Source organism: Pan paniscus, chromosome 7 (assembly GCF_029289425.2).
Source record: "Pan paniscus chromosome 7, NHGRI_mPanPan1-v2.0_pri, whole genome shotgun sequence".
In the NCBI taxonomy this organism is placed as follows: domain Eukaryota; kingdom Metazoa; phylum Chordata; class Mammalia; order Primates; family Hominidae; genus Pan; species Pan paniscus.
In genome coordinates, this window is record NC_073256.2 from 112,549,230 (window position 1) to 112,576,561 (window position 27,332).

Sequence of the window (27,332 nt, forward strand, 5' to 3'; positions counted from 1 at the left end):
GGAAGACTAGGGAGGGTTCTGAGCAGAGGAGTGATGTGTTCTGAGTGATGTTTTAAAAGGCTCACTGTGTTAAGAATATACCAAAGGGCAGAAACAGGAAGACCTATGACAATAATCCAGGCAAGAGAAAATGGTGGCTGGGTCTGGGCTGGGAGCAATGGAAGTAGTAAGAAGAGACTAGAATCTGCTACCTTTTCAAGAGTAGTACAAACAAAATTTGCTCATGGTGGACCCACAGATGATGCTATTTAAGACAGAGTAATCCAGATGCTGGGTGTTATTGTCTACTTGGGCTATGCCTTCAGATTGCACAGTGTGGGATTAGGGTCTTTTTTCCTTGTAGCAAATGGATGTTCCCAATGTCTATCATTGTGGAAAGATGCTAACCCTGAGGTAGGAGAGGCATGCTTGGATAGGGGCCAGGGTGTCAGTGGGGACTGGGGCAGAGATGCTGGGGACCTTCCTGGTGATGGTAGCATTGGTGTTGTTGGTGATGGTGGGGGTGGAGGCTGAATGAATTAGCCCTGATCTAGAGGCAGACCAGGACCTAGAAAAGGCTTGGCTGGTGAGGGACTAGGGTTGGGCTGGGTCCTGTTGGTTTTCAGTGAAGCTACTTCTAATTGTGGTCATACCTCACATGCTTTTTGTGCATTTGTTCCTTTTCAATGCAGACAGCAATGCCCTTGACAGTGGTTACTTTGGTTCCAGTGAGACAGGGAAACTGTGGTGGCTCCTGGAATGAGCATCTGGACCTAGGCATGGCTCTGAGTCTTGGGTGGTCCAGGACGCCACCATAGTGAGCAGGAGCAGGGAAGGGGGAACCATGGATACCAGGTGGCACAGAAGTCTAGTACAAGAAGTAAGTTTATGTAACCTCCTGTTCCTCCCCACCCGCCCCCACATATACCAGGGTTTGCCAGGATTCCCTGGAATATGTTGAGAGGGGCTGGAGTTCCCTAATAGTGGGAGGAGGCAGAGGCAGAGAAAGGCTGTCCTCGGTGACTCACTGTCATGCTATTTTTGACTCCAGGCTCCTGTTGCCTGGGAAATGTGCCTTCTTATAGTCGGCTGACTCCCAATCTCTCTCTCCAGACTGGCTTTCTTTCCTGATATCCATACCTCTTGGGCGTCTTGCCTTAGATATCCCAGACCTCAAACCCAAAGTGAGCTCCTCTCTTCTGCAAACTTCTCTCTCTCTTGTTCTCAGCCTCCAGAATGACACCACCAGCCAGCCAGCTGCCCAGGCTGGAACCCTGGGTCAAGCTTGAATCCGTCTTTCCTTTTGTCTGTCATATGTGGTTAATCATAAGGCCCTATGTGTCACCTCCTAAACATCTCTTGAGTCCCTCTCTTTTTTTCCATCCTTGCTGCCCTAGCCAGAGTTTTGGGGTGAATCCTTACAGGGGAAACTCCTTACAGGCACTTTTGCCTCATTGTGCCCTCCTCTCTGCTCCTAACCCTCCATGGTTCAGAGTGACCTTCCCGGTGTCACCTCCTGCTCAACGTTCTTCAGTAGCTCCCATCACCTTTGGGAGATGACATGCAGCAGATAAGGCCATGTTGGTATGGTCCAGGCTACCCGCCAGCCCCTGGCCACTCCCTGCAGCACTTCATGAGCAGTGATTCTGGACAGCTAATAGTTCCTGAACCCTGCTGGGTTTGGGTTGGGATGGGGGACACTGATTCCCAGCATCTGTCTTTCTATAGACTGGAGGGAATTTCAGATTACCAGAGGGAACTGTAAAGAAGAGATACTTAGAGCTTCTCACAGACCCCCTCTCAGTTCTCCTGGGGCTGGGGTGGGTGGGCTCTTTGTGACCTGGGAAAAGAAACAGAACACACTCAGCTGGGCATCGACCCTTTCTTGTCTTAAAGCAAAATGCATTCAGGTCTGTTTTACAACGTTCATGGGTTGGGGTGGGCTCTGCTTCGGGTAGGAATGGCCCTAGTTTTGGGTAGAAGGAGTTCAATATATGGGTCACTCATTAGGAAACCCACTCCCTCCACAGTGCTATTTATTATTACCTTAAAGTCCTAGGAAAACCAGGCTCTCTCACACCTCTGTGTTGTAGCCTCTGCTCTTCCCTGGAAATGTCCTGTCCTGCTTGCCCACATGGCAGATTTCTCTCTTGTGTTGTCTTGCTCAGGATCTGCATCTGCTGTGATGGCCGCTTCCCCCACCTGCCCTTTCCTGCATGCAGACTCCAGTGCTCCTTCCTGAGGCTTCCAGCACACTCTGTTCATCTTCCATTGCTAGAAGAACCTAAATAAATAGCAATGTCCTTATGTCTTATGCAGGGGTGTTTTTTGCTGGCGGGGTAGGGGGTGTGGTGGTGGGGGGTAATCTTTTCATCCTTATGGTCCTTGTGCCTTGCAAATGGTCCAGCACACACTCTTTTGGTAACTGTTTGCTGAATAATTCAGTTCAACCTAGTCTATTCAGCATAGATTCTATCGTAGGTACTGTACTTTGCATTGGGAAACACAAATGAATAAGATATGATGGGGACCCCGGAAGGTGGTGCAGCTTAGTGGTAAAGACACACTTGCATAATATAAGTCCTATACTAAATCTATGAAAAATGTTGCACTTGTGTGGTTAGGAAGTATTGGATTTGGAATTAGGACTCCAGGTTTAAATTCTAGCTTCAAAACCCACTAGCCTAAATTTTCATAGCTGTGAAATAGGAATAGTAGTACCTATCTCATAGCTCAAGGATTAAATGAGATAAAGTATGTAATCACAACCTGTATGGTTACTGGGCAATAATATACACCTAAGTAATGTGTGCAGAAATGAATGTGCCTCATTTGATGGGAGCATAGAGCCTAGAGCCTTTGGATTTGCCTGGGGCAGTTGAGCAGACTTCACGGAGGAGACATTAGCACTGGATTCAGAGAAAGCAGCTGGAAATGACATTTCTGGAGAGAGGTCTTGGAGATAAACTTCCTGGGGCTTGGCCTGGGGGCTGTAGCTAGGTGAAGCTGCAGGCCAGGCAGCTTCCAGAGGAGAGGCCACAGCAATGGGATCTGTGGCAAGGTCCCCTGCCCTAGAAGCCGCTGAGTCACACCGAGGCCCAGAGGACTCTGTTTTGTTCCAAGTGAGCTTTCGGCTGAAGGACAAGCCTGGACAGGGCCTCTGTTGCTGGGACTTTGTGCCCAGCTCTGTTTCATGGGAGCAGCTTGGAGCCCTGCCTGGCCCCTTCTGTCCCTCCCACCCCTGCAGGGAGGCCCCAAGGAGCCTCAGCCCAGATTCCTAAAGTGAGTTCCAGCTCTGGTTTAGAGAGGGGTATGTTTTGCTTGGAGCTTTATTTTAAGCCTTGCAGCACCCAGAACAAAAAAGCCGTAATTCTTGCATCATAGTGGTAGGTGTAGAGGTCAAGCAGCCCCTAGGATGAAATCCCAGCTCCTTCAGTTTTTGACCTGGCGTAAGTTATTTAACCTCTTCAAGCCTCTTTCCTTCATCTGTCAAATGGGAGTAATAAGGCCCACTTCCCAGGCATGTTACCAGAATTAAATAAGAAAACATGCATTTTCTTACTTAACACAGTGAAGAGCTTTGCGCCTGGCATTTATTATTCACAGTTGCTGTGTGGGAAGGTTCAAAGAAAGGACCTAGAGACTCTCTCCCCTGATCTAATGATCATGGAGTCCTGCAGACTCAGTGTTTCTCAAACTTTATAACCAAATCACCTAGGGATCTGGAGGATGCACAACCTGATCCAGGAGGCCTGGGTGGGACCTGAGGGTCTGCATGATTGATGAGCTTCCAGGTGATGCCCTGGCTGCTCTGCAGGACCACATGGTGAGCACAGGGCTCCAGACACTTTCCTCCCCCAGCCCCACTCCACCCCAGGGTTCCTCTCCCCTCCGTCAGGGCCCAGGTAATGCTCTTCTCATGGGTTTGGCTTTGTCCAGCCTTCCTCACCTCCATGCCTGCAGCTTACTGTTGCATCATGATTCTTCTTGAAGTGTAGGAGAAACTGCTGATATACAGCCACATATGATCAGAGGAACTGCTGCTTCTGCTGGGGGTGAGGGCAGGGGACGACATGATTCTCTCAGGAGGAGATGGCCTTTTATCTAGCAAAACACCTTGGAGACTGCTTGGTGTGAGGGAGATGAGGCACCCAGGGCTTGCTTTTAAGGAGACCTTAAGTGATCCCAGGCTTAGCAGGATAACTATTTCAGACATGATCTCCATGTGTGGATGGTGGCTGTTAGGCTATTTGCTGTGACTCAGTTTCTCTGTTGAAAAAGGGCTTAGTGGGGGCCAGCCCTGTTGAAATAAGGCTTAGTGGGGGCTGGGCGCGGTGGCTCATGCCTGTAATCCTAGCAATTTGGGAGGCCGAGGTGGGAGGATCACTTGAAGTCAAGAGTTTGAAAAAGGGCTTAGCAGGTACCTGGGATTGTCAGTGAGGGGAACTTGCTCTGGGCAGGCAGCTGGATGCAGGGCCCAGACCCACCTTCTCCCACCGTATCACTCCATTCCTGCTTGGCTCCAGTGGAAGGTGGGAGGTGGGGAAGAAAGGGTTCAGTTCAGCCTTTAAGAAACAACAGTCACACAGACGTTTAGACAGATTAAGTCTTGCTTTATAGAGCTTGTAACCATCTCCATTATGTGCTCAGAGATACTCTGCAGAAAAGAGGAAAACATGCAGATGGATGCTGAGGAGTAAGGCTGATGTTCCAGTCAAGTGGCTGCCTGCACTGCTGGGGTCTAGATCCCACACAGGCCTTGCCTTCAACTGGGATGCCTTCCCACAGTTTTCTGTTAGCCGTTGGCTTTTGCAGGTAAGAAGCACTGTGCTGGCTTCACATAATTCTAATGTCAAGAAATACAAAATTGAGATTTACTGAATTGTGCAGAAACGAAGGAGGAGCTGTGTAACAAGAAAGAGTCCTGAGCTGCAGTCAGAGATTTGGCTACCAGGGGTTGCAGTGGTTGATCTCTAAGGTCAGATTCTAAGAGAAGATCTGGAGGAACATAATTTTCTAGCTGACGAATGAAAGAATGCAGATGATAATTACTGCACATAAACCACATTCAAGAGGACACTGGGACCCCTGTGAAGCTTTATCTACTTTTTTGGTCTTCTTGTATAAAAGAGATGATTGGCATGAGCCCGGCTGGTTTGTTAGCTAAACACAGATGTGCACTTGCAGCTGTAGTTACACTTGTTGGGCTGTCAGGAGGAAATTGTATATTGTGCATTCATGAGAAACTGATTAAACAGAGGAAGCTAAAGGTCCACTGGTGATGGCTGTGATCCCTCTGATGGACTAGATATAAAGGAAATGCTTTAAAACATTTGAGGACCTGGAGTTGATCCATAACACATTATTTTACACCTATGGTGCCTCTGTGGAATTAAAAAACACCACTTTCATCATCTTATTTATTTATTTATCTGCTTCAAGAAAGTAATGGAAGCAACTTTAATTAAAAACCCATACGTAGGCCGAGTGTGCTGGCTCACGCCTATAATCCCAGCACTTTGGGAGGCCGAGGCGGGAGGATCACTTGAGGTCAGGGGTTCATGACCAGCCTGGCCAACATGGTGAAATCCCGTCTCTACTAAAAAAATACAAAAACTAGCTGGGCGTGGTGGTGGGTGCCTGTAATCCCAGCTACTTGGGAGGCTGAGGCAGGAGAATTACTTGAACCCCGGAGGCAGAGGTTGCAGTAAGCCAAGATCGCACCACTGCACTCCAGCCTGGGCGGCAGAGTGACACCCCATCTCAAAAAATGAAACAAGACAAAAAAACCACATATGTAAACTGGGCAGCTTAAAAATAAGTCAGAAAGAGATCAGAAACCATAGAGAGGAAGTGGGAGAAAGTTCTGCCCAGAACCTAAGGTGAGGTACTAGGTAGTAAATGTAATTCTGAGCCTCTCGTCTTGCTTTTTTCACCTTCTTATATATGTGACTCTGCTGGAGTTGCATTTCTCATGGATCCTTCCAAATAAGTCAAGAAAAATTTCCCCAGGAGTCCCAAGTTTGAGTCTGGATCAGCATTTGGCAGATTTCTGAGCCTAGAGACAGAGCACAGGCTTCTCTGGCCCGTGATCTCTGCCCTGTGAAAGCCCTTGCCCTGATCTCAGCTCCCATGATGGGCATCCAGTGGCAAGGGGGCCTCTGTGAGTACATTGAGATGAGCCAGGAGGCCTGATGCTGTGCCTGAGACCGAGTCCTAAGAACAGGCCCACAGCTGATGTCCACACCTGGCCCACGTCCCCTGGCTAGCCTTCTTCCACCTGCTCTGTTAAGAAGAAACATGCACCCTGTGGCTAGAGTCCAGCTCCCCTCAGCCCTCTTTCTTCCCCTGAGGATGTCCTTAGTAATTGTGGCTTTAGTGATGAGCAACACTAGGAGGCCTTGGGGCGTGGGGCCTGCAGAGCAGGGAGAAGATAAGGCAGAGAGATAGGAGGCTGGAGTGTGGGCAGGGCATTGATGGCCATGCTGAGAACCTGGAACTTCGTTCATATTTTAAGCAGAGACACGGCCTGGTCAGATTTGATCTTCACTTGGCTCCCAGCTACAGTGCCTGAAGACAGGCCTGAACACGCAGCCCACAGGGGAACCCGTTATGTGTGGAGCTCGGCAGTGGAACCTGGCTGGGGTTAAAGGTGGCGGGGATGAAAGGCGCAGGGCATCCGGGCTTCCCACCTCGCCTGTGTCACTTCCTCTGCTCTCTATTACTCCATCACTCCCCATTCCCTGCTCTCCGAGCTCCAGTCACAGTGAAGCTCTAAGTTCCTTGGAAGGACTCTGTTTCCTCCTGCCTCTGGGCCTTCCCATGACAGCTGGAGTCACCTTGCCCAAGAATAAACCAACAACCTTCACTTGGTGATGCCCGCTCCTTCCTCAGGGAAAACTCCCAATGCCTCATCCCAGGTCAGGCCTCCCAGGGCACCTTGCAGTTCCCCTTCTGAAACATTCACTTCACTTGTAATTACATGGGTGCGGGGGACAGCACCTATTTTTGTGGCCTGGCAGCCTCTCTCTTTATTTGGTGTGTGGCTATAGTACCCTGGTTTTATTTTGAGGTACCACACCTCCTCCACTGTCAACCTGTGTGCGTTGGGTAAAGTTGACCCGACTCCTAGGAGCCAAGAGTGGGCCATGTGACCAAGGCTAGACCAATCAGGAGAATCCATGCCCCTTGGCTTCAGTGATTGGTTCAGAAATAGGCAGGTGATCTAAATAAGCCAATCAGGGCTAAGGACACTTGGTCCCTGAATTTTGGTTTGAATTCTTGAGATCCTGACTGACTTCCATGGTCTACAGTGGTGATGTGAGGCTGAAGCTGCCTGGGCCACCATGAGTAGCCTGAGAATTGAACCAGCCCAGAGGGTGCACAGCCAAGAGATGGCTCCTAGTGACATCATTTAAGCTCTAAATCAAGCTGTCCCTAAAGTCAAATCTATCCTTGTACATTTCAGCTACAGGAGTCAATCAATTCTCCTTTTAAATATAGACCTGCCTGAGTTGGATCTGGTGAGTCACAACTGAACAGTCTCCTCGGCCTATGTTGTCTTCCTTCTGCCATGAGCACAGGGGCTGTATTTGTGTCTCCAGGACCTGGCTCAATGCCTGGTGCCTAGGAGTATTCAACAAAGGAATGAATAATAAAGAGAGGGGTCTCAGGACTTCTCCAACACCACCCCTTCACCCTTTCATACCTGGAAATGAGATGCAGATTGTGGTTCTCTCTGGGTGATGACATTGTTACAAAGTCCTGTTGGAACCAATTTTCTTCAGAGCAAGGAACTCCAACTACAAGAAAGTAGCCACTTATACGGTGTGACAAAAGGGGCCCTGGGAAAGACTTGTTGCTCAATAAAATTTACAAAGTGCCTGAAGTTCTATTGTTAGCAAGATTCCTTTGGCTTATGGTTCTGAGAACACTTAAGAATTCTCTGTAAATATGTCTGTATTTGGTTATATGAGTATAAAGAAACACTGAAACGATACACAAGAAACTAATAAAAGACAGTTACTGAGAGTTGGGATGGGAACTGCCCCGATGCAATGAGGCAGGCACAGGAATGGGAATTTTTATAGTGTTTGAATTTTGAGCCATATGCATGTATTGGCTTTTCAAAAATTAAATTAAAAAAAGAACATCCTTGAGAGTACAGAACCACTAGAAGCCATTAGCAGCTCTTCCCAGCTGTGGGGGAGGACATTTATTTATTGGTTTGTTTTTCAACTGGGGTACCTGGTTTCAGTGGGGAGGCCCTGATAGACTGGACAGGAGTGGTTTGTCTTGGTTGAGGAAAAAGGAGGTGAAAGAGGGATGCAGAAGCCAGGGGACCATCTGGAGAGGCCTGGACTGGGCAGGTCGCTGAAAGAGAAGAATTAGGCAGGCTAAACAGAGGGGTAGGACATCAAAGATACTTTCTCAGGGGCCTAGCAACCCCTGGCTGGACTTGATAACTTCCAAGACTCTTTTATTCCTTTAAAAAGTTCCTTATACCAATGCTGTGTGTCTGCAGGCATGTCCATTGAGGGCTCTGAGCCTGTGGACTCATCTGTAAAATGATTGGGCTGGATGAGTTACTTAGTCTACTGTCCCTTCGACCTGTGCCGCTCTCATTCGACGTCGCTGTCTTCTCCCCGACTCTCCATGTCCTAAAGCCCCACTCTTGTTCAGAAAAGATAAGAGTTATTACCAGGGAACACAACCTGTACCTTCGTAACACAGTAAGCTTAAACACTGAAGAGAGCTTCAGTGTCAAAGCATTTACTGGGGGCATTCACAGTTCCTTCTTGTGTTTAAATATGGCTCACGGAGGTTAAGCAGAGGAGCAGGTGATGAATTAGCTGAGCATGTAGCTGCCCAATGTACTTCCTGACCTGCTCACCTGCACCCTCTGGGGCTCCCTTACAGGCCTTCTGACACCCTTGTGACACAGCGCACTCCCTCACTGGCCAAGGGACTTCAGCAGAGCTGAAAAATCTGTGCTGGTGGCCATGACCCTAGAAAGGCTGCTGTACTCACTCTCCTCAGATTCTCACAGGGAAGGAAGGGCCCTCCCTTACCTTAGGAACAAAGTAGTGACAGCTTCTGTGGTTGTCAGGCAGTGGCCAGGAGGCAGCAAAGGGGGCACGGCAGCATTTGAGGATGGCTGGAAGGACATAGACCTGGTGCGGGTGATGGTGGAGCAGCCAGGCTGGTCTGTGGGGCTGGAGGGTAGGCATGGGCCATAGGCACAGAGGCTGCTAAGTGGTGGAAAGGCAGGAGTTCACCAAGTCTTCAGGTTTAGATTTTTTTTTTTTTTCCGAGATGGAGTCTCATTCTGTCACCCAGGCTGGAGTGCAGTGGCGCAATCTTGGCTCACTGCAATCTCTGCCTCCTGGGTTCAAGCGATTCTTGTGCCTCAGCCTACCGAGTAGCTGGGATTACAGACGTGCGCCACCACGTCCGGCTAATTTTTGTATTTTTGGTAGAGACGGGGTTTCACCATGTTGGCCAGGCTGGTCTCGGACTCCTGACCTCAAGTGATCTGCCCGCCTCGGCCTCTCAAAGTGCCGGGATTACAGGTGTGAGCCCCCACGCCCAGCCTAGGTTGTGATATTATTGCAAATGGGACAATAAATACAGGCACAGAAATATGGTGACAGCACTGAAATATGCTCATATCACTTAAAGCTGTCAGCTCCTGGCATTCAGCCCTTATGGTAGGGCAAGAACAGCAGCAGCTGTTCACAGATGAGAGAACAGAGTGGGGAGAAAGATGCCTTCCAAGCCCTGCAGAACCCACCGCCTATAATGCACTGTAAAAAACAAAATTAAACTCTATACAGCTCTATATAGTTTAACTGTTATCTAGTATATATATGGTATATGTAATTCTATAGTTATTATGTCTTGTATTTTTATGTTAATATATTTACTCAATGTAGCAATTTAAACAGTATCAGAATTTTGTGGCCTTGTTTTGAGATCTTTATAACTGACTTGGAACCAGAATAAGTGAAGGTAACCCAGGCTTTTCTTCTTCCCTGGGAGGCTGTGTTGGGATATGGCTGGCCCCAGAGCCCTCCTTTGAGTGTGGCTCATGGCTGTCCAGGTAGCCAATGGGGAGCTGGAATGGCGCTGGAGGGCACTTGGCTGTGTTCTGGAACCTTGAGCACAGGGCTTTGGCATGCGTCTTTCTACCTCTACCAACTTCCCCTGCCCTTCAGCTGCCCTGGGTGAAGAAAGTGCCTTTGGATGTCAGGTGCCTTCCCATGCCAGGGACCTGTGTGCTGGGAGCTCTGTGTACCTATCACCTGGTGGCTGGCATTAGATGGCCTGAACTCTCTTTGCCCAGAGTGTCATAATTCACACACCTATTTCTTTTAGAAATATGACCTCGATTGACTCCTCTTACTTTGTATTTCTTAAATATTTTTCATTTCCCTAATTTTCCCTGACCTTCTCCCATTCTCAATCCCTGCCAACAGGAATCTCATTGACAAATCCACTTTCTCCCTCCCTGCCCATGTCCCACCCCCTTCTTCCAAGAAGCCGTTGGCAGAAGGCTTCCCTGATTGCAAGGTGATGGTTCACAAACTTGTCTACAGCCCTTGGGGGTGGCAAGGTAAAGGGAGTGGGCTGAGATACTTCAGCTATGGGAGGGAGAGATGAAGAGACAGCCAGAGGATAGGCCAGATGTTGTTCTTTTTCTTTTTAGTTCTGTGATCTTCAGAAGCTACTTAGGCAACATGACCCAAAGTCTTAGACATCTGCTAAATACTGTATATCTACACTATGAGTCATATTATATAAGAAGGGAAGTTGGCAAACAAAATGAGTTTGGGCTTTGCAGTCAAACACATTTTGACTGAAATCTCAGTTTAACTATTTAGCTGAAGTATGATGTGGACAATTCTCTGAACAAGAATAATTACTTTTTGTTGTTGTTGTTGTTGAGACAGGGTCTTGCTCTGCCACCCAGGTTAGACACAGTAGCCTGATCATAGCTGACTGTAATCTTGAACTCCTGGGCTCAAGCAATCCACCTGCCTTGGCCTCCTGCATAGCTAGGACTATGCCAGACTAATTTTAAAACATTTTTTGTAGAAATGGGTCTCAGTATGTTACCTAGGGTCTTCAACTCCGGGCCTCAAGCCATCCTCCTGTCTCGGCCTCTCAAAGCGCTGGGATTATGGGCATAAGCCACTGTGTCCAGCCAGAATTACCATTAAATTTGACTCAAGAACCAACAAAAATGTTTGAACCATTATTTTATCCTATTCCCTGTGGTTTCCTGTATATTTCAAATATTTCATGATAAAATATATTTTAAACAGTCAATAATGCTCAACAAACACAGACTCTTTCCATGCCTTTAGGAAAAATATTAGTCGCTCTTATCCATAGTTGTACTAATAGCAATTGACACAATCTTGTGAAAAGGTAATTTGGCAATATCATCTGAATTAAAAACATGCAAATTCTATGACCAAGCAATCCCTGTGTTTTTGGGGTGGGGTTTTAACAGAACTACCATTTTATTATACATCTCACAATTCTATGAACCATGAAACCAGACAGGCCTGGTGCAGCAATGCTTCTGCTCCACATCAGCTGAAGTCACTTGCTGGTGTTTACATGGCAGATTGGCAGGTCTGGAGGGCCCAAGATGGCTTCACTGAAGTTGGCAAGAGTGGGTTCCACTGGCACTATCCACCAGAATGCCCACATGTGGCCTCTACGGCATGCTGATCTGATTAGTTGAATTTGTTGCAGGGCAGACTACATCCATGGCCTTGCTGCTCAAAATATGGTCCACAGAACAGCAAACAGGCATCACCTTGAAGCTTGCTAGAAATGCATAATCTCTGCCTAGCAGTACTACTTTTAATAATCTGTTTCTAAGGAAATACTAGCAAGCATGTGTACCAATATATGTACAAAGATATTCCCTGAAGCATTTTTTATAACAGGAGAATACTGAAACCAAGATCTCCATAAACAGAAGAAGGGTTAGAGAACTCATGGAACACCTACATCATGAATACCACGAAGCCATTCTAAGAAATATGTGTATATTGGCCAGGAAAGACGGCCATGATATGCTGTTTAGTAAAACAAAAGCAAATGGCAGGATAATATACAGGACAGGACCCATTTTCGTTAAGAACAATATTTCAGTAAATATCTCTATCATCTATCCATCCATTCATCCCCAAATCTGGAAGGACAGACACTAAATGAGCAGTGTTTTTCTCTTGGGATAATGGAGGGATTTCTGCTTTTTATGTACTATATTTCAATGCACAAAAAAGTGAGAACATGAAATAATTTTTCATTTTGTTTTTCAGTCCATCAAAAAAAGCAACAACTATTAAAAACAAAACCAAATCACTGTACTCTGGAAATATTTGTGCTGAACAATCATGCTCAAAGGTCATGAAGATATGGTTTCCTGGTCTCAAAAAGCCCATCAGCATTAACCCACTTGCCCTTGCGATTTCCTCTCTCTGCTCACCAAGGTCGTCACCTCGATTTTCAACCTTTCATTGTGAGTGAGGAATCATTTCATTGTTTCTCTTTAACTTTAGATCCACTTAGATTCCTTTAAGTGCTACGGAATTGATTATTTAAGTGAATCAGTTAAAAGGTTCCAATTTTTCTTTCCCAGAAAGAAAGCTCAAGCCCACAAGCTTACGCTCAAGCTCAAGCTCACAAGCTCAAGATGACAAGTGCTTCTGTGTAGAAAGGGCTGGTAAACTTCCCTGGAAAGATCCTAATATTTGGTGCCTATCCTTTTCTCCTAAAAGCAAAGACAGGGGGTTTACGCTAGGGAGGATTTCTATTTTCAGCCAGAGAAAAACATTTACCTCCACCACTATGGGATACTGTTAACAGCAGGCAGATTTGGATGAAGTGTTCTGGGTGCTTTTCCTGAGAGACCAAAGCCCAACAAAGAAATGAGATCTGGTCCTCAGTGTAGGTCTGCCCGCTATGGGTTAGATTCTCAACTTGTTTCACTGTTTGGAGGGCTCAGGATGGTGGGTCTTTTACAACCCTGAGTCCTTGGAGACAAATTTGTCTCTTTCTTCTTTGCTGTAAGTCACTAACTCTACCCCTGGAAAGGCTGCTTCAGGACCTCCCTCCTTTGCTGGGTCCCTCAGGCCTCAGAAACAGCCAGAGTTGGGTTCAGAATGTGACTTGATGACGCAACAGCCGACCTGAAGTTGCAGTAAGAATTATAGACCATAAAAGGGACGTTTAACTGAATTGCTTTTTTCCCCCTATCTGGAAGCAGTATGTTTCCAGCACAAGCATTGACACATAGGTTAGCAGTTTCCATTTTGGTCACATTACAATCAATGATGAGCAACAAGGGGATGGCCAGTGTTGAATTTCACTCAGTTGTGAAACAGCCTAAACACACGGACTATGCCTGTAGTACTTGATGTCTGGTACTGAGCAGAGTCAAAGACACCTTACGTAAAAGACCAATGATTACAATGCCGTAGGAAATGACCCATGTTTTGCCAACCCTTGCTCCTGTCTGGTGTCTGGCACCTCTGGGTCCACTGCCATGCCTGGCACAGTGCAGGTGGGCATTTAAGTGAAATGGTCCTCGCTTTGAAGGCTCTCTTTAAATCTGTCACTTTGAGCCTCCTGCTGTAAGATGAAAGTTGGTGGGAATTAAACATTTTAAGGCAAAAAAAGAAGAATGTTGAAGGAAAAAACCTATGTAGAATGATGGCAGAAAGCCATCTTTAAGGTATGCATTTTTACATTGTACAGAGATCTCAGCAAATAATTCACACGTATTAAGTAATTACTATGTGCCAGGAGCCTCGCTAAATGCTCTACATAGATTATCCCATCCACTTCCTCCCAGCATCACTCTCTGTGAGGTGAGCATTCTTAACCCTGTTGCACAGGCTGGGGAGAAGAGGCTTAGGGAGGATGTGTGGCCTGTAGAACATCACATGCCACATAAGGTATAGGGCCAGTATTCAAATCAAGGCAGTCTAACCCCAGGCCTGTGCTCATAACCTCACACAATGCAACAGCCTGTTAATGTGAGACTCTGCTTATTAACAGGGGCAAAGGCAAGAAGTGGCCTGGAGCTCCTTTGCCGAGGACGTGGTGCTGAGCATCATGAGTGCACACATTATCTGTGCCTTCAAGGTGGGGGGCGGGGTCATGGGCCATGCAAATCCTTTCCTTCTCACTCCCTTGATTTATCACTGGACCTAGGCTATTTCAGAATAAATTTGTGCTAGTAACCGAATACAATACCTAAAACTGTTCCTTAAAATCTGAGTGGAAAGAGTGGAAAGAAGTCCTTTAGTGCATAGTCAGCTGTGGAGGAAAACCAAGGCCAGATGGAAGGGACTTGAAAAGCGTTTGTGGGGTCCTTCCACCACCAGAGGCTGAGGCTATAGCTATGTATGATAGAATATACCTTACTCCATGGGGAAAACTCTTGTCTAATCCCCCATCCCTCAAAAAATTATGTAAGGATAAAACATATTCTTTGAGAGATCTTTTACAATTTTTCCTACATACCTGTGAATGTCAATTTTACTTGACTCTAAGAACTTAAAATGGTTTCTATGTTATGTACTTTCTTTATTTTTTCCATCCACTTTCTAGAGTCCTGCTTTCCACCTAACATTGCTAATAAGTGCTGCTCTTTGCAATGGAAGATGGTGCCAGTGACTCACTTTCTAGAGGGCCACGCACTCTAAGATACTTCTCCTAGTGGGAGGAACTGGTATTGTCAACCTTTGGAGGCTGTTACTCTTTTCTGTGTAAAGTGAATTGGTCATTAGGGAACTCAAACCTTGAAGTTGGCATTGACTGTTTCTAGGGGACTAAGAGAAACATTGATCATAATACACACTCAACCTAAATGAAATAATCTTTTCTGAATGATTACATTATGAAAAGAGATTCATGGAACTTTTATTCTGGGAGGGACATTAAAAATCACTTAGTATAACCTCATATTTTTATACTGGCAGTAAGGACTCTTAGAGAATTGTTTTTTAATAGGTGAGGATACTAAAGCCCAAAGAGGAAAGTGATATGCCCAAGGTCTTATTGCTGTTAGTGGATTGTAACCCTGGTTGTACTACGCTAGAATAATTGGGAGAGTTGTTGAAAAGTACCGATGCTTGGGTCTCACTGCAGACTAATGAATCAGATTTTCTGGGCCTAAAGCCTGGGTTACTGGCACTTTTTAAAGCTCTCCAGCTGACTCTATCTGAGGCCAGAGTGGAGAAGCACTGAGCTAGACAAGAACTCAGCCCCCAATCCCGAGACTGCCAGTGTTAGCAAACCCATGGCAGTCTCTCATTCCGCACCCCTGAGCCCATGGCAGACTTGACTCATGGGTCACTGAACTGTTTCCTGCTGTGCCTAACCTGGCCTTCTCATACTGTTCATCTGCTGCCTGTCCATGAGCATTGGGAAGACAACTTGAGACACAGCTACAGTCAGGCACTGTATCTTGGTTCCTCTAAATAAAATCACACAAAATATCTGAAAGTATTATTCTGGTAACACTGTGATTGTATATTCTCACAGTCCAGTGTATTCATCTATTGGTCTGTCAAGGCTCAATGGGGGAATACCAGGGTGAAAGCCCTGTGTGACTCAACTGAGCTAGGTCTGAACACTACTCTGCTATTTACAACCTGTGTGATTTTGGGCAAGTTTTTGTGCCTCAGTTTCTTCCATGTCTCTTCTCTGGCATTAATCTCCAGCAAAACTGAAGCCTGGACCCTCAGTCTTTCCTGCTTTTTAAATCTATCTGAACCACACAATCCCCTTAATCCCCGATACTAACTTGTTCTTATGAACAAAGACTTGATAAGAGTTAGTGCTTAGGCCTCATTCCCAAGTACTCAGAGCGCCTGGAAACGGCCTTCCAAAGACACAATACTTCGACACATTTTTTTCTTGGGTATTGTGTACTTCTCTAGCCAGAGATGAACTTCGCAGTCTCCTAACAAATTGGATTCTGTTTAAATTGATTCTACTCAAAAGTGAGAGCAAAGGATGTAGGCTGCTGGACTGGATGCAAACAATGTGACAATCCCTCTCCCCCACCTCCCTCCCTGCCCTGCAGCCTGGGTTACCACCCAGGGCCAGAGCCTGAGCTTACATCACACAAGGAAACCGCCTTGTTCTAGCAGAGACCAGTTGCTGTTAGATCAAGGCTGCTGAATCCCCCCAGGGCTCTGATCCCTATTGTTTTTTGGTTGAAATGAGTTCCTTCCAGGCTCTCACCCTAATACTGCTCGTTCTTCCCCATCTCTTGCCATCCCCTGCCTCCCCTACCACCCCCCACTGTTGCCTCCTGGCCAAATTATTCGCCATAAATGCCTTCTGGAATGCCCGCTTCATGGTAAGTGAGCTCCTCGTGCCCTCACCCTGCCTTAACTGAACATGGCTTTCTTGGGACTGTCTTCCTGAGGTCCTTTCATTCTCAAAGAGTGGGATGTCATTCTTCTCCTCCTGAGTTCAACAGGTGAGGGTATACAATCCTTCTGGGAGAGGAGAGAGAATAACTCTCAGTACCACACTTGGAAAAAGTGCTTGTCATTTTTCTCTCTCAACTGCTTTTTACAATTAGTTCAATTTGTATCTCATGGGACTGTATGGGACAGACTGAATTCTTAAGTCAATCCTACCTATGTCTCTAGTGCAGCCTCAGAGAAGATAGATGATGCCTTTTGGAACCCATGTCTCTCTGACCCCAGAATCTGGGATCTTCCCCACCACACACATCACATCTCCCAATGTGTGGACAGGACAACACCAGGTGCACCAAGCTACTTTTAGAGGAACAGTACTCATACCATCTGCAAGTTATAAGAAAACTTAATAGGTCGGGTATGGTGGCTCATGCCTGTAATCCCAGCACTTTGGGGGGCCGAGGCAGGCAGATCATCTGAGGTCAGGAGTTCAAGACCAGCCTGGCTAACATGGTGAAACCCCGTCTCTACTAAAAATACAAAAATAAGCTGGGCATGGTGGTGGGTACCTGTAATCCCAGCTACTCGGGAGGCTGAGGCAGGAGAATTGCTTGAACCTGGCAGGTGGAGGTTGCAGTGAGCCTAGATCATGCCATTGTACTCCGGCTTGGGCAACAAGAGTGAAACTACATCTCAAAACAAACAAAGAAACAAACAAACAAAGAAAACTTAATAATCCAACCCTCATTTCACAGATGAGCCCAAAGACACTCTGGCTTACTTACAGTGATCCCAGGAAGTTAGTGACAAAACTCTCCCAGTTTCCCCTGTACCACTCAGAGACTTTAAAGAGCTTGAAATCTAATCTCCAAGATCAATACAATAAGCACACAAATAATTACAATTCAAGGTATTATATGAGAAACAAAGTCTGAAAGCAGATGGGAGAGGGAGAAATTACATCTTTAGGCTGCGGTAGGGTGGCCTAGGAAGGGTAATCAGGATTGTGTACAACGGTTCTCAACCTTTTTCGTCTCATAACTTTTTTACACTTAAAATTTTTTAAAAAAATATTTGTGGGTACACAGTAGGTGTATATATTTATGGGAGTATATGAGATGTTTTGATACAGGGATGCAATGTGAAATAAGCACATCATAGAGAATGGGGTATCCATCCCCTCGAACATTTATTCTTTGGGTTACAAGCAACTCAATTATACTCTGTAAGTTATTTAAAAATGTACAATTAATTATTAATTATGTATTTACTGTAGTCACTCTGTGGTGCTATCAAATAGTAGGTCTTATTCATTCTTCCTATTTTTTTTTGTACCCATTAACCATCTTACCTACCCTGCCAGGTCCCCACTACCCTTCCCACCCTCTGGTAACTATCCTTCTACTCTCTATGTCCATGAGTTCCTTGTTTTGATTTTTAGATCCTACAAATAAGTGAGAACATGTGATGTTTGTGTCTGGCTTATTTCACTTAACATAATCATCTCCAGTTTCATCCATGTTGTTGCAAGTGACTGGGTCTCATTCATTTTTATGGCTGAATAGTACTCCGGTGTGTATATGTACCACATTTTCTTTATCCATTCATCTGTTGACGAACACTTAGGTTGCTTCTATTGTAAACAGAGCTGCAACAAACATAGTAGTGCAGATACCTCTTCAATATATTGATTTCCTTTCTTTTGTGTACATACCCAGCAGTGGGATTGCTGGATCATATGGTAGCTCAATTTTTAGTTTTTTGAGGAACTTCTAGGCTGTTCTCCATAGTGGTTGTACTAATTTACATTCCTACCAACAGTGTACAAGGGTTCCCTTTTCTTCACATCCTCACCAGCATTTGTTATTACCCATCTTTTGGATACAAACCATTTTAACTGGTACGAGATGATATTTTGCTGTAGTTTTGATTTGCATTTCTCTGACGATCAATGATGTTAAGCACTTTTTCATATGCCTACTGGTCATTTGTATGTCTTCTTTTAAGAAATGTCCATTCAAATCTTTTGCCCATTTTTGATTGGATTATTAGTTTTTTCCTATGGAACTGTTTGGGCTTCTTATATATTCTGGTTATTAATCCTTTGTAAGATGGAAAGTTTGCAAATATTTTCTCCCATCCTGTGGGTTGTCTCTTCGCTTTGTTGGTTGTCTCCTTTGCTGTGCAGAAACTTTTTAATTTGATATGATCCCATTTGTCTATGTTTGCTTTGATTGCCTATGGTTGTGGGGTATTGCTCAAGAAATATTTGCCCAGACCAATGTCCTGGAGTGTATCCCAATGTTTTCTTTTAGTAGTTTCATAGTTTGAGGTCTTACATTTAAATCTTTAATCCATTTTGGTTTGATTTTTGTATAGGGCAAGAGATAGAGGTCTAGTTTCATTCTTCTGCAGAGGGATATCCAGTTTTCCCAGCATCATTTATTGTCTTTTCCTTAGTGTATGCTTTTGGCCCTTTTACATTCTTAACCCCAAGAGCTTGGTTTTTTGGGGTTATATCTATTGATTTTTACTGTATTAGTAATTAAAACTAAGAACATTAAAAATATACATTGACTATACTTAAAAATAATAAACCCATTATATGTTATCACATTTTTATGAAAATAACTACATTTTCCAAAACAAATGCAGTGACAAGCGTGACATTTGTTTTCTATTTCTGCTGCTCTGTTTAATCTCTGGCTTAACAGAAGACAGCTGGATTCTCATATTTACTGCTCATTCGCTCTCTTGACATAGGTTGTTTTGGCTGAGGCCTTAGAAGAAAACTCAGCCTCATGCAGACTTATAGTTGGAAAAGAGGATAATATTTTAATAGTCTTTTCAGATAACTGTACCTATTTATCAATACTATATCAAAACTTCACAAGGAGTAGTTTCTTAAAAGTTAGCTGCAATGTAGAAACTGAAATCATATCAAATGAACTTTCAGCACACAGTTATGTTAAAATCTATTGGTCTATCTTGCATTTTAAATGTATAGTTTTGTTATATCATGTATTGGTTCTTTTGGCAATACTGGTTTGCTGAATTATACAGATCTTCCAAATATTGTCACATTTCATTATACAGTATAAAAAATTGCTTGTTAATATCACCACTAGTCTTATCTGGAAAGAATTTAAATAATGGGGACATGCTCGCAGTGGATACAAATATTTTGAAATTCTAATTTTCACTTAACATTCTGTCAGTTATTTTCTTGAAGGAGACTCATATTATTACTTTTCTGAGTACTCATAGTTTTTGTCTGTCAGCTGTTGTTTTAGGCAAAAATGGGTTCAACGAAAAAAGCAGTTCATTCAGCTCACAACTCAGACAAGTGCTCAAGTGCTTTAGTTGTACTTCCCATTTAGTCACTCAGAATATTTAAAAGACAAGTTGTTGAAGGCTAAGATAATAATTTTTACTGCCTTTATCAAGGACATTCTTAACTGAAACTGGCTTTTTTTTTATGGGAGGTGCATAGCATCATTGCTTTGAATGGTGCTAAGTCAGGTGCCAGCAGTGCTAGCTACCATTTCCGCCATCTGCGCAAACGTCAACACAGTGAAGAAGGAAACTGATATCTTCTGACTCAAAATAGATTTGATCTTGTGGACTACCTGAAAGACCCCTGAGAGTGGAACTCACTTTGAGAACTGCTGTTGTACAAGATACTGGCTTTGAAAAATGAGTTGGATTTTGAAAGGATAAGATGAGGGAGTATATCTGAAGAACAGCAGGTACGCAGTTTGGTTGGAGGAGGAGGAAAGCAGAGGCAGATGAAACTGAAAAAATATCGTGAAAGGCCTGAATGCCTTCATGATGACCCACTTAGGTTTAAGCCACACAGAAAGAGGCAGGCTAGGGGGAGCATCTTTTTTTTTTTTTTAAATAGGAAAGTTGTGGCTTCAACTTATATAAAATAAAGGTCGCCATGTGTACAGTCACTAGTTATAAATAAATGATCGCATTGCTGCTTTCCTCATAGGGAATAAATAAAACAAACATCTTTACAAATTACTTGTTGTAAGAATCATGCTGCACTATTACTTCAATTTAGACAGTATTTATTTTAAAAGGAAAAAGAATGAGAACAAACCATTGTGGAAGACAGTGTGGTGATTCCTCAAGGATCTAGAACCAGAAGTTCAATCCCATTACTGGGTATATACCCAAAGGATTATAAATCATTCTACTATAAAGACACATGCACACGTATGTTTACTGCAGTACTATTCACAATAACAAAGACTGGGAACCAACCCAAATGCCCATTAATGATAGACTGGATAAAGAAAATGTGGCACATATACACCATGGAATACTATGCAGCCATAAAAAAGGATGAGTTCATGTCCTTTGCAGGGACATGGATGAAGCTGGAAACCATCTCAGCAAACTAACACAGGAACAGAAAACCAAACACTGCATGTTCTCACTCATAAGTGGGAGTTGAACAATGAGAACACATGGACACAGGGAGGGGAACATTACACACCAGAGGCTGGTTGGGGGCTAGGGGGCTAGGGGGCTAGGGGAGGGATAGCATTAGAAGAAATACCTAACACAGATGACAGGTTGATGGGTGCAGCAAACCACCCTGGCATGTGTATAATTATTTAACAAACCTGCACGTAACCTGCACATTCTGCACATGTATCCCAGTACTTAAAGTATAATAATAACAAAAGAATGAGAACATTTATTAAGCACCTATTCTGAACCAAACACTATGCTAGTCACTTTTCATGTGTTATATGATTTAATCCTTACAACAAACTTACAAAAGTGGTATTATAATTCATATAGTTAAGGCGAACGAAGCCCAAAATGTCATGTGACTTTCTAAGGGACACGACTCTGAACTCTGACTTTGTTAAACTTCATTTGGTCATCCCTTATCTCAAGGCATTTGGGGAAAGTCAAATTTAATTATCATGTACTTGTATATATACATATCTAATGCAATCTTTTTTCTTTTTTGGTTTTTCTAGTGCATTCTTAAAATAGGGCACAAAATGATGTCACAAACCCAATAAAATACAATAAGATATGAAATCTCTAAAGAGATTGCGTATTTTAAATTTTTTCTTTCAGGAACTATTTTATACAAGAGATATTGCTGATTACTGGGAGCATTAGGTTGGCTGATGGAGATTTTGTTAAAACATTAGAAATATCAGCATTTGAAATTCATGGCTAAGCTTCATCACAATGCTTTTGGATACAAAGACCTTTTTCTTTCATATTCTTAAATATCAGTAAGAAAAAGAGAGAAAGCAATTCAGATTCATAGTCTGATGACATATTCTCTGGCCTAAGAAAAAAAGTTACTAAGTTTACTGACATCAACGAACAGGTTCTAGGTATACACCGCAAAGTCAGCATGGCCTGTTCTTCCTAAACCTGGACCTGTTCCTTTGAATACCCATGGTACTTTACACATGCATGCACACACATACTCTCTTTACACATGCATGTATACATACATACACACACACACACACACACACACACACATCAGAGTTATGGCATACTTCTCCTCCCCAGTGTAGACAAATTATCTGTTTAACTGGATGCTTGGAAACTTTTCTGTTGACATTAAAAAAATTTTTTTTGACTGGGCATGGTGCTTCACACCTGTAATCCCAGCACTTTGGGAGGCTGAGGTGGGAGGATCGCTTTAGCTCAGGAGTTCAAGGAAGCAGTGAGCTATGATTGCACCACTGCACTCTAGTCTGGGCAGCAGAGAGAGACTCTGTCTCAAAAGAAAAAAAACACCAAAATGATTTCAAATTAATGTCCATCCAAATGAATATTTTACTATAAAATAAAAGAAGTAAATAATACAGAGTAATTATTTATTACTTATTCATTTCTAGGGCAGGATGAGGGTCTGAGAGTATAATACAGTTCAAATAAAGAAGTCACCTGGCTTAAAAATAGCTACTTGCTAAAGATAGAAAATTATTATAAATCTTAAAAACAAATAGGCAAAACATCTTGAAAGTTTTATAGGCTTTGCATTTTAAAATTATAGATGAGTAGAAACTATACTTTTCTTCTATACTGATACTAAAATAGTTTCATTTTCAGCTTAAATTACAACAGTTAATAATTTATCTGACTGTATATAAACATAATATTCTTTCTACATTTTAGTTTAAAATAGTACAATATTAAAAAGCTTATAAATTGCCAATAAACATGGGAACTCACACATACATTTCTGACATTGGGGGATTATTATAATTATTATGTTATGGAATGCCAAACATAGGCAATGTATGTAAGTTTTAGGATAGTTATAATGAAATAATAAAAGGGAAAAAAAAACCAGGACAACTTTGTCCCTTCAAAGTAGAGGCAATGTAGGCTACTTTGGGAGGCTGAGGCGGGCGGATCACGAGTTCAGGAGATCGACATCATTCTGGCCAACATGGTGAAACCCTGTCTCTATTAAAAATACAAAAATTAGCTGGGCGTGGTGGTGTGTGCCTGTAATCCCAGCTACTGGGGAGGCTGAGGCAGGACAATCACTTGAAGCTGCGAGGCGGAGGTTGCAGTGAGCAGAGATCGTGCCACTGCACTCCAGCCCGGCAACAGAGTGACACTCTATCTCAAAAAAAAAATTTTTTTTTTCAAATTAGTGATTTAGTAAATTTGCTTACTGGAATAAAAAAGAATTGCACCATTATGAATAATGTGTCAAATTCTATGAGGTTCTAAATGGGTGGATCTTGTTGCTCTGCTATTTTTTTCCAGCAGTCGACTTCAATCGACATCCCCCTAGGTTTCTGACTCAATTACATATAGATATAACTTTAGGGATATAATACATTTTTATTAAAAGATAAAATCTGTCATAATGTCTTTTTTTTTTTTTTTTGAGACAGAGTCTCACTGTGTTGTCCAGGCTGGAGCGCAGTGGCGCGACCTTGGCTCACTACAACCTCTGCCTCCCAGGTTCAATAAATTTTCCTGCCTCGGCCTCCCGAGTAGTTGGGATTACAGGCATGCACCACCGCGCCCAGCTAATTTTTGTATTTTTAGTAGAGATGGTGTTTTATCATGTTGGCCAGGCTGGTCTTGAACTCCTGACCTCAGCTGATCTGCCTGCCTCAGCCTCCCAAAGTGCTGGGATTACAGGCGTAAGCTACCATGCTTAGTCTGTCATAATATCCTTAATACAAAAGTGTGAGGATTGGCCATTATAAGATCTATTCTGTTGCAATGCTAGACTTACTACAATAAATTTTACAAGTATGTAAATGTGTCATGGCTAGGAAAAGGATTCTAATGATCAGATCTTCCTCCCTTCAGTAGGGTGGCTGGAATAAATTTAGCATAAGACTAAGAAGATTATAACTTTGTTTCAATTATTCCCTTTCAGGGTGCTCTGTATCACACATTTGAACTATATAGTACATATGTAGCAGGGAGTTTGTGGCAGATTGGAAAGCTCCCAAAATCTCTCAATGGGGTTAGGAGCTAGAAATTTTGAGGGACCTGATTTCCTGAATGTGCTGCTATTGTAGGGCTCCTCAGATCTCAGTGATGTCAGGAAGGAGCCCAACAGGTTACCTGTTGGTTCAGTTATGCTTTACTTGTCTTTTCACTTACTCACCTAATAAACGATATGTCAACCTGATCCTACCAGAGAAGTCCACAGGCTGCCTGAAAAATTATATTACTTGCTGTTTACTTCACTTGATGGAGTTTTAGGCATTAAAGGATAGAAAGTACTTGGAAAATCCAACAATAACCTGTATGTATTAGGATTTTTGTGATTTTGGGTGCATCAAACTCTTTTTATATATTATTGGGTAATCAAAATAGAAAATAACTTTTGATAGTTAAATGAACAAAAGAGGGAAAAATAAGCTAAAACTGGTAACATGTATTTAATATTGTGCATAACATTGCTTTGAGTTGATGAGGTAAGATCAGCTATGAGGCAGTGTTTTTGCAAAATACCTGTAACTACTTCTGAACACCCTTCAGTCAGCCACTGATCACCTGGTTTCTGCCATGTCCAAATTATGATCTTTGGCAACAAAAGATCTGACTGGAAGAAGTGTTGTAGACACCCCTAAATGACCTCTTTGCCCTGGCCGGCTTTATCCACTTTAACTGCTACAAGTTGGGGAATGGTTTGCTAAACGTATTAGCAATCAATATTGCAGTTGCTAATGAAAAACTAGATATTTGTATGGAACTCCATAATCAAACCTCTATTAAACAGAAGACAGATTAGTAAAGAATGTAGATGCCTGTTACTAAGTGAAACATCCATATATCAGGAATAATTCCAAAGTGTTATAATACATGATCTTCCTTAGTCCATTTGGTCTTCAAAAATGTATGTAGTTGTATCAATAAAATTCACTGCCTTTTCCCACAGGGAATGGTATTGCTAGGGACTATTGTCTAAACATGATGATGATTCATGGAGACCACTCTCATGGATGCATCTGTCCGAATGTGCAGTCTGCATTCTTAATGTTTACCACAAACCCAGCGAAGCTGATGATCTGTCTGAAGGTCAGTCACTTCTTCAATAGTTCTCCAGCTACACTGGCAGGCATATGCCCGTGTTCCTTTCTTCTTTATCAACTTTGCTTTTAATTTGTGAAATTCTGGCATGTTGTTCCTATTAGTAAAACAGGAAAGTTTTAGCATAGTGGCTTTGTTCAGTGCTTAATGATTAAAAAAAAAAAAAAGGTCATTGCTTTCTTTTCTTTTCTTTTTTTGTTTTTAGGAGTCTCATTGTTACTCAGGCTGGACTGCGGTGGCATGATCATGGCTCACTGCAGCCTTGACCTCCCAGGCTTCCCCTCAGCCTTCCAAGTAGCTGAGACCACAGGCATGTGCCACTATGCCCGGCTTAAAAAATTTTTTTTTGTAGAGATGAGGTCTCAGTATGTTGTCCAGGTTGATCTCAAACTCCTGGGCTCAAGTGATCCACCCACCTCAGCCTCCCAAAGTGCTGAGATTGCAGGCATGAACCATGGTGCTCAGCCTATTTTCTTATCTTCCCCGTATCTGAACACTAAACAACCTAGATCCCCTCACACTAACATTAGAAGATATGCTTCAGTGTTCTCTTTCTGATGGTATTTCTTTGATAATCTGTACTTTTTATGGCAATCCTCTAGGCCAGTTTATTGAATGTTGAAGAACACAATAACCTAAAGGGCTGAAGAATTACAAACGCCCTATCAGAGATGAAATAATATGAAAATAGGGTGGAAAGGATGGTGGTTCATCTCCTACCTCAGACACTCACCTATGCCATATTTTAAAAGCCTGTAATATGGCAAGTTGAGAGAACATTAGAGGCATAAAGATCATAGGTTTCTGATGAATTAACTATAGAAAATTTTCATTAGCTTCAATGATCTGTTTATTCATACTATCAGCAACAAAAATGTCTATCCTGAAATAAATATTAATAATGTTGAAATAATTAAATCAACAAGTAGGGCCATCGTAAAAATGATAACCACTGGATTTCATACTATTATAAAAAAGACTACAGAAGTTTAATTAATAAAAAAATCAATTATGATTTCATGATAATCCATGTAATGAGTTCATATAAACATTCCATGGCAAAAAAAAGTAGAAAAAATTTTAAAAAAAGATGAAAAAATACAAAGTGAAAGGACGAAATACAGTATGAATACCAGAAAAAGAGATACGGTACCTAACCATTGCTTGTGGATATCACTGCAACAGAAGGCAGGCTACAAAGTGCCCTCTGGTGGTCAATGGGCACCACATTCAGTATTAAACTGTACGAAATTCAGGCACAATTTAGAAGGTTAGAACCTCACAAAACCTGACAGATTTTCCAAGCCAACTGTCTGACTTCAGGAAACAGACTGACTAGCTAAACGACTTAGCTAAGGGAAGAAATGAATAATCTAAATTTTAACAGAAAGAAAAAAACCCCGCCAAAACTAAGTTGTTGAGGAAAAATGTCCTTTATTTGATCTGCAAAATATTTTGAAAACTTAACATTTGATACTTGACTGAATCCTTAGCGATTTTAGGATTAGGAATCACGAATAGGCAGGGATCTAATTATGACATTTGAAATGGTTTTTAAAATGCACGTATCTTAAAAGCTTAGGGAAAAATCATTCCATTCTTAAAGAAAACACGATTTAATAGAAAAATAAAAGCATTTTCTTCAGCTGTTGTGGCAAGGTGGTCAATAAGTATAGCTGACACTTCTTTTAGAATGTTCTAAAACTTGTCTGGGTGTGGTGGGTCATGCCTGTAATCCCTGCACTTTGGGGAGCCAAGGTGGGTGGACCACTTGAGCTCAGGAGTTCGAGACCAGCATGGGCAACATGGTGAGACCCCCATCTCTACAAAATTAGCTGGATGTGGTAGTGCGCACCTGTATTCCTAGCTACTCGAGAGGCTGAGGCTGAAGGATCCTTTCAATCTGGGAAGTGGAGGTTGCAGTGAGCTGAAACTGCAGTACTGCACTCTAGCCTGGGTAACAGGGTTTGCAAGATTGGCTCAGAAAAAAAAAAAAAGTTCTAAAACTTCTCAAAGATAGGATACATTTATTTCTCTCATCTGTAAAATAGGACAATAAAACAACTGCACAGCATTCCACTGTGTAACATTTAACTTGTCTTTGGTCACTGTCCACTTCTGGTTTCCTCAGTGATTATTCCACATCCTCCTCCACTCCCTTATTTTCAGCAGATCACATCTTCATTCTCAAAACCAGGTCGCCAGGTATGAAAGCCTTCAATTTCCTGGCAAGCTCACCCTGAACACATCAGTACCTTGCTGGCTTCCTCTCAGTCACAGAGGTCTTCCTTTTCCTATCCAAGGCTCACCTCCCATCAGTGC

The 27,332-nt window shown here is 43.0% G+C and overlaps 1 protein-coding gene across 3 annotated transcripts in view; it reads right to left on the bottom strand.

The window, feature by feature from the left end:
* The window catches only part of CFAP418 (cilia and flagella associated protein 418), a 64,100-nt gene that overhangs the window by 16,930 nt on the left and 19,838 nt on the right, over window positions 1-27,332 (bottom strand). For 2 of the 3 annotated variants that reach the window (XM_034966376.3, XM_003821677.7), the window contains one exon: window positions 20,505-25,107. The exons of the other annotated variant lie outside the window; for it this stretch is intronic. In XM_034966376.3, the coding sequence (XP_034822267.1) occupies window positions 24,954-25,107 (154 nt within the window). In that variant the 3' untranslated portion in view covers window positions 20,505-24,953. Of the gene's footprint in view, window positions 1-20,504; window positions 25,108-27,332 lie in introns of those variants that run through there. 3 annotated transcript variants of the gene reach the window in all.